Source organism: Betta splendens, chromosome 17, assembly GCF_900634795.4.
Source record: "Betta splendens chromosome 17, fBetSpl5.4, whole genome shotgun sequence".
Lineage (NCBI taxonomy): Eukaryota > Metazoa > Chordata > Actinopteri > Anabantiformes > Osphronemidae > Betta > Betta splendens.
In genome coordinates this window covers 16,521,713-16,534,977 of record NC_040897.2, presented here as the reverse complement: position 1 = coordinate 16,534,977, position 13,265 = coordinate 16,521,713, and the positions used below count along the sequence as shown (strand labels likewise).

General features: G+C 48.2%; 1 protein-coding gene across 5 annotated transcripts in view; it reads left to right on the top strand.

Annotated features, from left to right (window-relative positions):
- Positions 1 to 13,265, top strand: part of rasal2 (RAS protein activator like 2) — a 34,786-nt gene that overhangs the window by 4,549 nt on the left and 16,972 nt on the right. For 3 of the 5 annotated variants that reach the window (XM_029132129.3, XM_029132127.3, XM_029132128.3), the window contains exons 1-3: positions 3,969 to 4,690; positions 11,441 to 11,568; positions 11,901 to 12,024. In XM_029132129.3, coding sequence (XP_028987962.1) covers positions 4,180 to 4,690; positions 11,441 to 11,568; positions 11,901 to 12,024 — 763 coding nt within the window. In that variant the 5' untranslated portion in view covers positions 3,969 to 4,179. Of the gene's footprint in view, positions 1 to 3,968; positions 4,691 to 11,440; positions 11,569 to 11,898; positions 12,025 to 13,265 lie in introns of those variants that run through there. The other 2 variants (XM_029132130.3, XM_029132132.2) reach the window with 2 other exon arrangements.

The following is a 13,265-nucleotide window of genomic DNA, read 5'->3' as shown; positions in this document are numbered from 1 at the left end:
CAGTGTGCTGCTTGTTGGCAGACGTTGAGGCCTGTTGGTGCCTTCTTCGCATGTTGAATTAGAGAAGGTACTTGCACATAACTTCACAAGAGCAGATGCACAGTGGGTATCGCCATCTCCTCTGAACACCTTGCCATATTCAAACAGCTGTATTATCCACGTGGAATAAGGAAGCCTCTGTGACTTCTCTGTCTGATGTTTGAAATATCTAAACCGGCAGCACAGAGACCCAGTGTCCGCTTGTGTGGTGCTCCTCAGGACACTGGAGGCGGGTCAGGAGGAAGTGGAAAGTTCCTTTACAGGCCTAGCTGTTGTCAGGATGGTGGTGGGGGGGCAGGATTTCCCCTTGTTAAACAAAAAGAGTCCAGCTCCTTTGCTCAGAAAATAGCTGCTGTCTATTTCAGGACCTGGAGTGGAAAAACACAGGAGGGCGGTTCCTACTGGGACCAGAACCAAGGATCGCTCAGACTGGACAGAGTGTCTCGGTGGAAGATGAAGATGATGGTTCACATAAGAATCACTGCTGCTGTACGTGAGCAGACAAACCGAACAGACAACGGCTGAGTTCACTGAGCGTTGGGCAGATGCCTGTCTGTCATGTATTGGTTGATTCAGAGGCTGCTGTGAGTGACAGGTGTTCAAATTGTGTCACAGCATTAGTTTAGTATCCTGTTTAGCCATGTTTATGAACAGATCAGTGCAGCTTGTTTGCAGCTCAGCTGGTTGATGTGACCGACCTCTTTCTGTTGAGCCTATATCAGGTTTCCTTGGGCAGCAGGAAGTGACCAGATCACTTCAGTGAACGGAAACCGGAGCTGATCACGGTGAACAGCTGCACATTAAAGCACCTCAGCTGTAAATGGAGGTTGGATTAAACCGCGTCTGAACCGTGGCTGTCCACCATGGACCCAACACGGTGGGGACAGAGGATGTATTAAGCATATACGAGTTGAGCTTGAAGCCTGATGGAGGCTGCATTTGGACAGACGCGTGTTTGTAGCTGTGGTTGAGATAAAGTAAACTAACAGTGGACTCGTGCTGAGTTGTTGGTTCACACACCACCAGCTTGATCATGCTGTGTGCATCTCCCACACCTGGTCTGATGATGTAATGCCAGTCCTTGGCCTCATCCCACACACCGGCTCAGTCAGACTTTGACTGGTTTTAGCTTCTGACATGTTCAGGATTCCAGTGCCCGTGTGAAGTGGGCTTTATTGTCGACTCCCAGGCATCTGAAGGTTCCAGAGCGAGGCTCGTCTTACAGCCAGTCAGCCTGTCAAATATTCCAGCTTGGTCTTCTCACTTCCTGTAATTTGGTGATGACTGAAACCTGAGGGTTGTGATGGTAGAAGGCCTCAGCACATCTGGACAAGAGCTCCACTCAGTTGTTTGCGTTTGACCTCTAGCGACAGATTTGAGCTGTTGCCGCCTTGTTCTCGGTCCTCAGATCTGGACTCCCTGTCCCTCCCTGATTTATTTGTCTCTTCATGGCTGCTGGTTATTTTTAGATGCAGGCTGCTGCTGCTGCTGCTGCTGCTTTCCGGCAGGATGGGGATGAGAAGTGGACAGAGTGGCGTCTAAAGAAGCAGCAGAGCCGGTTCTCGCCGTCCACCTCTTCTCTGTGGTCCTCGTGTTTCCACCTGATTAAGTTCCTCTCAGTCTCTGTTTGTCATCTTCGTCTCGTGTTGTGTGGCTGCTCGGTGACTTTCGGGGCAGGAACGTTTATAACATCTCCTGTCTGGGCTCAAAGCCAGGGAATGAATGAAATTCCATGTTTTAAGTTGCATTTGTTTTCTCTAGCCAGCAGCTAGAGGAGAAATCATTTACCTTCAGACAATGTTGGATTTGTTGTTGAGTTTAGGTATTTTCCTTAGAAACCAAAGTCAAAATGAAGGATACCGATAACGCATGCTGCATTATGCAGAATCTCACTTTACTTCTTCAGTCCCTGAAGTTTTAAATTTCATGTCAGGTGAAGCATTAAATTCTTTAAAAGCCTGAGTGTCACATAATGTTTGACAAACCAGTCTGGTGAACTGAAGAGATCCTTCTCTTGCTGTTGTGTTGATATTGATTGGAGCTGGTTAGTGGTCCAGCATGAAGTTGAGGCCCATTGAGTGTTGGCTTTGGTTGTGTTTGTTGAAGGTGCACTTCTTTGCATGTTTCTGTCCTCTGTTCTCGAAGGAGCTGCTGCTTCCTGCTGCCACTGCTGTTCTCGTGTTGCCACTGTTCTTTCACACCAAATGGGTCACCGATGATCAGATTGGAGGTCATCACATCAGTTTCATCACTTCACACTGTTCCTGTAATTGTGATATCACAGGAATGAGGCAACTCATTCAAATCAGGCTTGGACTTTGGGCTTCTGAGCATGACGGTCTTTGGTCAGAGGAGTTCTTCATCCATAGCTGTGTGGCCTGATGCAAGCTGAGCTTTCTGAGATTTTGGAAATGATCGTACAATGTATCATATAAACTATTAGTGGTCTGGTTTCATTGCTACACAGATCTTGGTCACAGTGGGATGAACCGCATTGAGGTCTTTGGGAATCATGTGAAGCCGCTGTTGCTTCTGCAGGTACAACAGTGTGTTTGTCTGGACGGTGTTGACCTGCTCAGCTGCAGTGAACTGTTTTATTGATGCCAACCTCGTGGAGGATTTGGACTCTTCATTCCAGGACTCCTCGGCTTATCTCTGAGTCTTAGCTCTGACCTACATGCAGCGTCGGCCCTGACACCAGCTGCTTCATTACCTAATAAATGCTGCTATGTGGGGTGGTGACTATTAAAGCTTCAACTTGTTGCATCCCAACAGGAAGTGAAACCAGGACCTTGGGAGAACCTGGGAATCACAGCAGACATTCTGCTGAATACTATTTGTGCCCCATCTCTGGCTGGCAACAGTCAAAACAACAACCCGACACAGCTCCGTGTTCATCTGAGCCCATGTGTTGCCCACATGTCTTTGTGGTTGCCAGTTAAATCAGCGGCACAACAACGACAACAGCAACAGCCCTATTAATAAGAATGTAACACAACTGTCTGTGTCAGTGAAGTGGCTTTTTCAGTCTGAATGAGCCAGAGCTAAACCCATAAATGTACCGCAAACTCCTTGTTTCTGTACCAGCAGGCAGCCTGGCTCTCACACCTTCACGTTCCTGGTGGTCTTTAAGATGATCCAGGAACAGGGCGAGTGGTCGACATAAGCAGTCCATCCCCCGGGTGAGACCTGCTGCTGCTCGGCCTCATCTCAGCTCATAAGGGTGCGTCCTCTGGCCATTATACACCCAGCCCACCTCAATTATAATTTGATTTCTTTAGACAGACCCAGCTAGAAAACACCAATGAAATGAAACGAAGGGTCATCTTCAGCTTTCAGTTGTAAATGTCAGATTTTCTTCAGTATTTCTCCCTAACCCTGCATGTTATTCGATGTTATTGACTGTTCTTTTGCTGATTAGAGTTGTGCTATATGCACGCCAGCAGTCCAGCACCTGCCTCGTACAGCGGCACTCAAATGTTGTTTAGTTGATTCATTGGCACAAAGGTTTTAGTGTCTTTAAACACTTGAGTGTTTTTAGTGTGAGGAATACACTTGTAAAATATAGTAACACCACAAAACACATAAATAATACATTTTAAGAATGAATGAAGAGCAAATATTCGTAACATAGTCAGGCATTTGATTCAATTCAGTTCTTCTGTCTGAGCACACAAACACCAGCAAATGGATCTGGGGTCCATCAGTGATGAATACAACCGAAGTACATTGTTGATAAAAACTTCAGGACACTAAGGTTGTAACCTAATAACGGAAAACAAGCCTGACACAGTGTGTGTACAGTTTCACTCTTGCTTGTTTGAAGGGGAAACCACAGTCTGCTGCTTTTGCTGGTTGGGGCCACCTGATTGGCCGAGTTCCTCAGGCACGTCTTCATCTGACTCTCCACTTCCTCTCAGGAAGAGAGTCACCAGGCTGTTGAGAAAGAGAAGAGTGAGGCACTTACTATGAAAGTGAAGCTGACCTGACGGCTCCTGGGGGCTGCGATTTGGATCACGTATGTTTTTTTAGGGATAGTATGTTCACACGGCAGCGCAGCTGTTGGCAAACCGGTTTCAGCCATTTCGGAGGCCTCCATCTGTTCACTGCTGCCTGGAGGAGGCTCGTGTGTACCAAACCATGAGTGGAAGTAGGTACCCCCCCGACATGCGCCGGGGCCAAGTCCATGGTTCCCTGTACCACTGGCGCTGTTTCAGGAAGCCTAGTCAGAAGCCCAACTCCTACGTAGCTCCTCAGCAGCCGACGGACAGATACAAGTGGAGAACATCTGCTAGTCCGGTGCTGAGGGCAACCAAGATGGCCGACCATGAGGGAAAGGAGCAAAGCGCAGAGCGTCCCTACCTGCGGCTGCTCAGCCTGCCGAGGTTCAGCACAGTCCCACATGACAGGAGTGGAGTTGAGCGCCACGAGGGCCAGATGAGGACGGGGTCGGGGTCACTGCGCATGATCTTCCCCTACATCAGGTCCATGTCTGAGCCAGGGACGAGTAACCGGCCGAACAAGGCAGCGCTCCGGAAGGTGGGATCAGACGCAGAGCCACGAGCTCCCTCCGTCAGCAGCTTCTTCTCCTCCTTCTCCCGGAGGATCAGCAGAGTCCTCGGGGATGAGCCTGAGCCAGCAGGAGAGTCTGGTAGGAGAGCTTTACCTGAGTTTGGGTCCTGTTCTGATGGGCGACTAACGGTTGAAACCCCACATAAACAACGCACCTTAAGCAGTGGGTAAACATAGCGATGGTGTTCCGTGCCCTGTACTCTACCACCTCTTACTTAAGCTGCTGAAATAAATACAGACAGGTTCTTTGAATTTTGAAGTCTAAAATGGGTGGAATTGTCAGAATCAGAATCTTCCCTCAATGGCCAGGTTTGTACAGGACAACTAAGGAATTATGTGGTCTGACTTTGTCTTTGTTCCCTCCTGTGGCAAAAAAACAATTATTTACAACTAAATAACAACTAAAGAATATAAACTGCAGCTCGCCATGTCTAGTTCTTGTTGAGATCTAAATATGTTATGTAAAATATTAAACAGCTGCATGAAGCAGGTAGAAAAAGTGATGAAAAATGCATTTGATCCAGTTGTTAGATCCCATTTTGGAGGTGGAGAGTGAGCGTCTTCAGCATCTAGCTCTTTTGTGGTTTCTTATCTGTGCTGTTGCGGTGAAGCTTTCCCTCTTATCTAAATGTGTTTAGGAGGAAAAGCTCTGTGCATCTGAGACAGCCTCCTCATACTGAGCCATAGCTTTGATGTAGCGTGGACAGTTGAAGGTTAAGTCATGCTAATTGCATCTTCCACTGCAACATCTCTTGATGTACAGATGTACTGTAATGTTCTGAACCACATGATAATGAACATGTTTTCATGCAGAATCCCTGCATCTGGGTCGGTGGTTCTACAATCAGCTGTAGCTGACTTTTAATATCTGATTAATCAACTCCACACGTTTCAAGATTAGGTGTCAAGCTGTTACGGCTTCAGGATGCACAGCTTTTGTTTCTTCGTGGTTTAATCAGCTCTACTTCAGGTGACCTCCTCTGGCTCTAATTACCTGAAGCAGCCGCAAATTAGACCAGCACGGTTTGGGCACAAGTTGAGGATTAAATGCTCATTGACAAACTGGAAGATTTAGGATAACACAAGTAAGGCTTTACCTTTGTTCAGCCAAAATGTAAATTCAGTGAAAATGAATTGCAGAGGGAAGTGGATGTGCGCCCATCCTCCTCACTCTGTGTCCGTTGTCATCTATCATCTGGAAGCAGAGGCGACCCGTGTTATCTGTCACCTCCCAGCAGCTTTGTGCCGCGTTCACTGGAGCGTAAATCTGAAAGCAGCGTCCAGAAGGAGATTTAATTTCATGCTGTGCGTGCTTGTGTAGTTGTTATTGTGTGATGGTCTGAGCTGCAACACAGGTGAGCTGTGTTTTTGGAAGGTATGAGGAGAAGATCATGCCTTAGTCCTTGTGACCTGCGGCCTGAATACAACAGAGTGAGTACTTCAGTGAAGCTGAAATGTTTGTCCCAGGTTCCTGGAGTCACACTTCTGGGACCTTCTGCTTCCCAAGCCGTGCTCTTCCTACTGAGCTACCAGGCCACCTCTGTCTCTGTGCTTAATGTGTTTCTGAGGTGAGGAACTGCTGGCTAGTAAAAACCACACAGGATGATTCTGCCTCCTGCCCTCACAGCCTGAGCCTCCGTGTGAAAATGAGCATCTCCTGCTAATGGGACGCTAATGAAGCTGAAAGTGTGGGACCGAGCCACAGGCCTCGCAGCCCCTTCCTTCCTTCTCAACCACTGTGTGTCTCCTCCTTTTGTATGTAAATAGTCCCTCCATAGTAGAAGCCCACAGTAACAAAAGGGGTCCTGAGCAGCTTCTCTGAGCTCATTAAGCTTTCGGAGCCCACGCTGGAGGCGCTGGGAATCTGGAGGCTTCCACATTCAGGAGCACATGGCTTTGTCTCCGCTTGGCTTCTAATCAGAGGCTCCCTCCAGTTCTCGCTCTGCGACAGCGTTTGGGCTGATTCTGGGCATTCAAGTTTTTGCCATTTCTGAGATGGAGCATTTTGTACACTGTTTATTTCAAGCGGTTGTTGCACCTTTTGTTTTATGACAGTAGTATTTTTGTGCTAACGTATTAGAAATCACCTGCCTTCGTTCTGAAACATGATCCATCCAGTGCTTCCTACAGAATCACCACAGTCCAAGAAAACTGAAAAACAACTGGGTCCGAAAAGGTTCTGCTCCTCATCATCAGCCTGATGGGGCTGGCACCGCCGTTCACCTTTGACCCCTGGGCCCTCCCCCTCTTATGCAGCCTGCTGTCAGGACAGGATATTTGCATAAATGGAGGTTTGTTAGGGCCCAGGATTGACACACACACTGACTGGCAGCTGTTGATAATCCCAAGTTTTAGTCTGCTTGTGTCGGGGACCAGGACTTTCCAGTCAGGGCCCCTTAGCTGTAAAACCAGACATAAATCACTCACTAAAGCCTTTTAAAAGCAGCTGCTTGTCTTAATTCAGCAGCAGTTGTGGACTCACCTGGGCTCCTGACCACAGCCTGACCAGGTCTTCAGCCCTTTGGTGGGACCAGTGTATCTGTGTGGCTGTCAACTAGTATTCAAAGAGTTATTGTGGCTGGGTGGTTGTAATCAATCTCCCAACCTGGCATTGATTTAATTCAGTTTTACCGCATCACCACAAGACACTTGCAGAACCTCACAGCTGCACAGAGATGTATAGAAAACCAAGTAACCCCAGTGGACGATGTTGGTGATGAGCAGGATGCAGACATGCTCAGATATGACATCCATGACATCACTCCTGGAGTTTCCATCAGGTCAAGCTGATAGTGTGCCTCCGTCTGTTTTACATCATTACAAGTCATTAAGTCATGTAGCTCCTGACTGTGTTTACAGTCAGTCAGCCCATGAACCAGCTGAACCAGTTTCACCAGCGATGACCTCACACTCGGACGGAAACCACTCCATGTTTGGGATGAGTCTCATGGCTCATTGATTCGAGAGTAACTACTTCTTTAAAAGAACCATGTGGGTCAGTGTTGATCACATGACACAGGAGACGATGACCCTGGTGACAGATGCTCAGCCTCACACAAGCTCGATTCCTTCTTTTGGTCTGGCCTCCACCTGGTACACGCTGTAGTGTGGTGTTCAGCTGGGCCGGGCCCAGTTAAAGCAGAAGCCTCTTTACATTGTTTGCTTCACAGCTACGTGATTGTACAGGAGGAGGTGTCGACAGCACTGGGACAGGCCAGAGGCCAGCTTCCACATGTGGCTCAGAGCACAGACAGGTCCGACCTGCAGGAGGCACCGTGACGGCTCATGGTGGAACGTTGGCCTGTTTTCTTATTGTCTTTGGCAGAAGCTGACAGGTAAATGTTGAATGAGCCTGGTCAGAGTCTCGGTCCTCGCTTTCCTGCTCAGCAGCCCCATCTTGATAAGGCCGTGACGTGGTTGGAGCAGCTGCTGTGTTTACTGGTTGCTGTGGGAACCGGACCTGCTGCTGCACAGGGAAAGTCGGCCACAGACAAAGCTGCCTCTGTTTATGTCAGACTGTTTAACCCTTCCACCGCCGCACCGCCAGCTCTTCCTGGGACATGCTGACACACTCATATTTATACATCAACACAGTAATTCACCGTGTAAACAAACACTTCAGTAATAGATCAGGTGCATGTGCATGTAATAAAGTAAATGCTGTTCCTAGCGCTCAAAGTGCTTTTGCTCTGTGGAAGACTTTGACTTGAGGAAACCTGCTTGCTGCTCGTACTGTCAGTGTGGACAGGTGCTGGGCTCTCCCGCCTCGCACACATTCCCAGCGGAGGTTTGGCTGGACTCAAGTTTCTCTTTGCGTCGACTGCACCCTAAGGGTTTCTCCAGGACTGGAAAGGCCTTAAAGGGCTTTGGAAGTTATTGGCAGGACGAGGACGGAGGTGGTGGCTGAGAGCTGTGATCCTAGAGTAGAGGTTTCTGTCACTTCAGCTTGTGACTGTGAAATAGCATTTAAGGACTTTTGAAACAACTCGCACCCCATAAAGGACAGTAAAAGTGTAGAAAGGCAGCAGATGTAGAAACCCCTCCGTCCGTCAATAGATGCAGGACAGACGTGAGTCAGATGTTCACTGATGAGCTCAGTAACGACATATGTATGTCTCCATGGCAACTGAGCAAGTGTCTTCTGATGAAGGCTCTGGGGACCTTTCTTTTAGGATCGCTGATGATTCCTGGTGGGTTGAGGCATCTCATGGTCTTCATCTGTGGATTATGTACTTGAAGGCCATCCACAACCTTGCCCCCTCATATCTGTCTGACCTCATCTGTCACCTTCTCCACTCAGATCATCCTCTTCCATCCACCTCACTGCGCCTCGTGCTTGCCTGAGCACAGGCTTCAGACATATAATGTATTATACTAATAATAATAATAATAATAAGGTCAACAAGTCTCCGTCTCCATTGTGTCTTGTTAAACACAGTCCAAGCTCATCGGCCTGATACTGTCTATGCTGTGGACCAGGACTCTCAGCAGTTCATTAACTGTTAAGAACATGAGATGCTCCTCATGCACCAGGACATCCCAGCTTTCGCTGCTTGTTCATGGATGTTTGCTGCTTCCTGTGTCTTCAGGCTGCTGTTTGTGCTGTCCCAGTGTTTATTTTGAGCTGTGGTGGCTCTGCGTGACTCTGAGCGGAGGATGGTGGTTGAGGATGGTACAAGGCATCTTCTTCTGATCTGGGAGCAGCCTATCGTCTCTTTGTTTCTCTGCTAAGGCTAAAGACAATAGAAAGTGCTGCTCCTCCAGCAGCTCTGAACAGTAGCAGGTGTGACTCCGCTCACGTCTCTGGGGTTTCTGGGCTTCGGCTGTGACGTAGATGATTTAGTATGCAGCCAGAAATAGGCTGCTGAAAATGTAGGTCCTCAGCTGCTTTCTGCTCAAACATGCTGCCCTCTTCATGTCGATACAGTCCTTTAGCAAAGCAACCCTGCCTCCAGTTCAGCCCCTTGTGGAGCCATGACCCAGCTGTCAGCGCTTCCACCAGTAAAGGATCCACAAACTCTATTAAAGTATTTAGGAAGAAAGCTGGAAGCTGAGCAAATGTCCTGTGGTTCTAGAGGGCACAGCCCACTCCATGGCTGTTCTGGTGCTGTCATCTCTTCACAGATGTTCGTGGGCAGCTGTCACACTCTGGCATCTGTTGCATTAATGTTCCATGACCTGTCTCTCATGTTGGCTTTAGGCTTTACAGGTCCACCAGCTGCAAACACACGTCACACTCTCACGCTTCGTCTCTATTTCATTTCAGTTCCACTGTGACCCGATCATATTCAGGAACAGTTTTGTAAATGTGGAAGTGATCATGACTGGTTAAAGCTTCTCTGAAATGCAGCTGACGTCTTACTGAGGTGGGACAGCTTTCGGGACGAGCTGAGAGGATTTGATTTACTGGTTCCAACCTTGATCTGAACATTGCATCGATAGAAACGTTGATTCTGGCCACTCGTCATGAACCCAGCATCACAGCTGTGTTTTGCTTATTGGTGCTGTAGTCTTACAACAGAGGACAAGGACTTATGTTGTAATAAAGATGTCAATTATAATCAATCGAGTCATTGTGTGTCTGCTTGAGTGTTTACTCGGCCAAACATCCATCCATCCATCCAATTTCTTAACCGCTTACTCCCTAGTGCGGGGTCACGGGGGTGCTGGAGCCTATCCCAGCTGGCTACGGGCGAGAGGCAGGGTACACCCTGGACGGGTCGCCAGTCTCGGCCAAACAGGCGCTGAATAATCCCAGCACAAACGGGCACAGTGAAAGCACCGTCTGTTTACTGGTCTCAGCCGCTGAGATGCAGCGTCCACACGGACACGGCTCTGTTCAGCGCTTAGCACTGATTTACTGTCTGACACACATTCACTCACCTTTACAGCGCTGAATATTCATATTCCACCATATTTGGTCCCTGAAACTAAATAATTATTTTTATTTTTTATGATTTTTTTATGTTCTATTTGTGATGTGGTTGTTTTTGTGCTTGGGTTGATCTGGTGTTTCTGTGATGTGTGTGCTGATCTCACTGGCTTTAGGTTGGTCTACTTCAGTAATCTGGACCTGAGGCGCTGAATAAATCTGAAGGTGAAAATAAAACCCATGAAACACGAGATGGATTCTGCTATAAATGCTTTGGTGACCAAATACCAGCTAGACTGTGCTGCAGCCGCAGACAAAGAGCTGCCCTTCACCTCCATCCCTTCACCTCTAACACACAGTGACGTGACCTCTGACCTCTGCTGAGTCTGCTGTGCTGAGTGTGACAGCGTGTCAGCTGAGATCAGACGCTCTGCTGAATCCTGCAGACGTCCTTTCATTTTTAATCTTCTGCTGGAGTGAGGGCGATGTGGAGTAACGGCGCCCCCTGCAGGCAGTCATCTGCAGACCCGTCACTGGGACGAGGCGTAAACATGCCTCAGTCTCCTGCTTCTTATGTGACACGTCTGAACCTGTTTCTGACTCTTAAATCTTCCCACTGCCACCAAACATGAGCAGAATGCTGCCATGAACAATTGGACTATTAAATAAAAGAACATTTAAGCGAAACAGTAATACTTGTACATACTTGTACTAAGAATACTTGTCAAACATTTCTGTTTTGTCCTGTCAAATGTTATGCTTATGGGATTAATAAAGTCGTATCCTGTCCTGATCACATCTCCTCTATCATGTTACTTCATTTTTTTGCTTAACTACTTCCTACATATCTTTTTGTTCTGCACAGATCAGCTTTTGTTAGTGTGTATTTGTGCATTTGACTTACCTAGTGTTCAGAAATGAACTCCATACGCTGAACTTGAGTTTTCTGACCTGCAGACGTTAAAGGTCCTGCTGCCTATCGTTTCTCCTGCGGTCAGAGTCCGTACACTGACAGTGGAGCCTGGGAGAGGAAGTTCTGCATCCTGACCGACAGCCAGCTCATCCTGCTCAACAAGGACGAGGAGGTGAGAAACCGCTCAGCGTCCCTGCCCTGTTACACTGACGACATATTACTTCTCCATTGTGCGGTTGAAGTACTTCCAGACCCACAACCTGCTGCTGCAGGCTGACCCGCGGTTTGTATTTAGTCTTCAGGAAGGTCTGTGTTAGCTGCTGAGAGCAGTGTCGCAAAGCAGCGGGTACAGGACACACAATAACACCTGTGAAGACAACAAGCTTCAGAAAACGTCAACCATACAGTTGCAGGCGATTTGTCACATCTGGTTAAGTGTACACAAACCTTCTGCCCATCATTTGCTAGTCCTGGTGTAATAGAGTAACACCCCCTCCTCCCCAGGCTGTAGCTGAGGCTCAGGAGAGCCCCACAGGCTCAGTGAAGGCCCGAAGCCTCCGCAGGACGGTCAGCGTCCCCTCAGAGGGGCAGTTCCCAGAGTTTCAGGGAGAGGGCGCCGCCATGCAAGGTAAGGTGTGTGTGTGTGCGTGTGTGCGTGTGTGTGTGTGTGTGCGTGTGTGTGTGTGTGTGTGTGTGTGTGTGTGTGTGTGTGTGTGTGTGTGCGCGTGTGCGCGTGTGCGCGTGCGCGCGTGTGCGTGTGTGCGCGCGCCCTGCAGGGATTAAAGTCAACAAAACAGCGGATGTGAGTGAGGTTCTGTCTGAGCAGCTACAGTAGAACTGGCCTCACCGTATACATGAGCAGTACAGTAGCAGCTGGAGCTGCTTTAACTGCGCAGATGATATTTACACATCACAGACTCCCAGCAAAATAACAAATCTAAACCTGTCATTTAGTGGAATACATTTTTCAGCGATACAAATACATGTGTGTACTTTACTGTTCAATATAAATATATATATACACACTTACTTTCACCTACACTACTCAGTCATGTGACACTGAATGTCTTAAATATCCTGGAGTTTTGGAACTGTGTCTTCCAGGAATGTAAGTTCAAAGGATTTGACAGATGTCACTGATTTCCTTGAATAAAAAATAGCCAAATCAAAGCGTTTAATCTGTGATGCACAGGAGCAGCTGCCTTGGAACCAGCAGTACCTGTACTACTCCATTAAATCTGCGTCTGCTGACGCCTGCCTGCAGCTTCAAGGCTGCCTCATCCTGGTTCAGCGCTGACCATGCCCACAGGATGTCCATGGTGGGAAGTAGAATTACAGCTGCATATGTTGTGTAGCTGATGTTTCTGTGAGTTCTGTGAGGAGTCAGGTGAAGCGGCTCTGTGACATAATGAAACGTTCGGGGGCAGCGTGTAATTTAGCCTCTCCGTGTGGGAACATCCGCTGTGAGCAGGGGAATGTGTGAGGACAAAGCCTCCAGTGTCCATGTGAAGGAGCTGACTGACCCCACCGGCCCCAGTGGGACTTCTGGGTCGAGGGGGCGCAGGGGTCCAGAACTGTTTCACACAACCAGCCCTGACCAGAACTATCCAAGAGACAGATAGATGCCACAGTGACCACTTTATTGATCAGTTTATTGTTTATTGATTGATGGGAGACCCCCCACCCCACCCCCTGCTCCTCATTCATCCATAGAGGAGCGCTTTCATTCACAGCTCCCCCTAATCCTCCGCTCCCACCAGCCGGGGGAGGGGTTATTTATATGTAAATGTATCCAGTCTGCCCACACAAACAGGCTCTGCCGACCAGTTTAAACTGGGTTTGTGCTGGGATTAACTCAGGATGCTGACG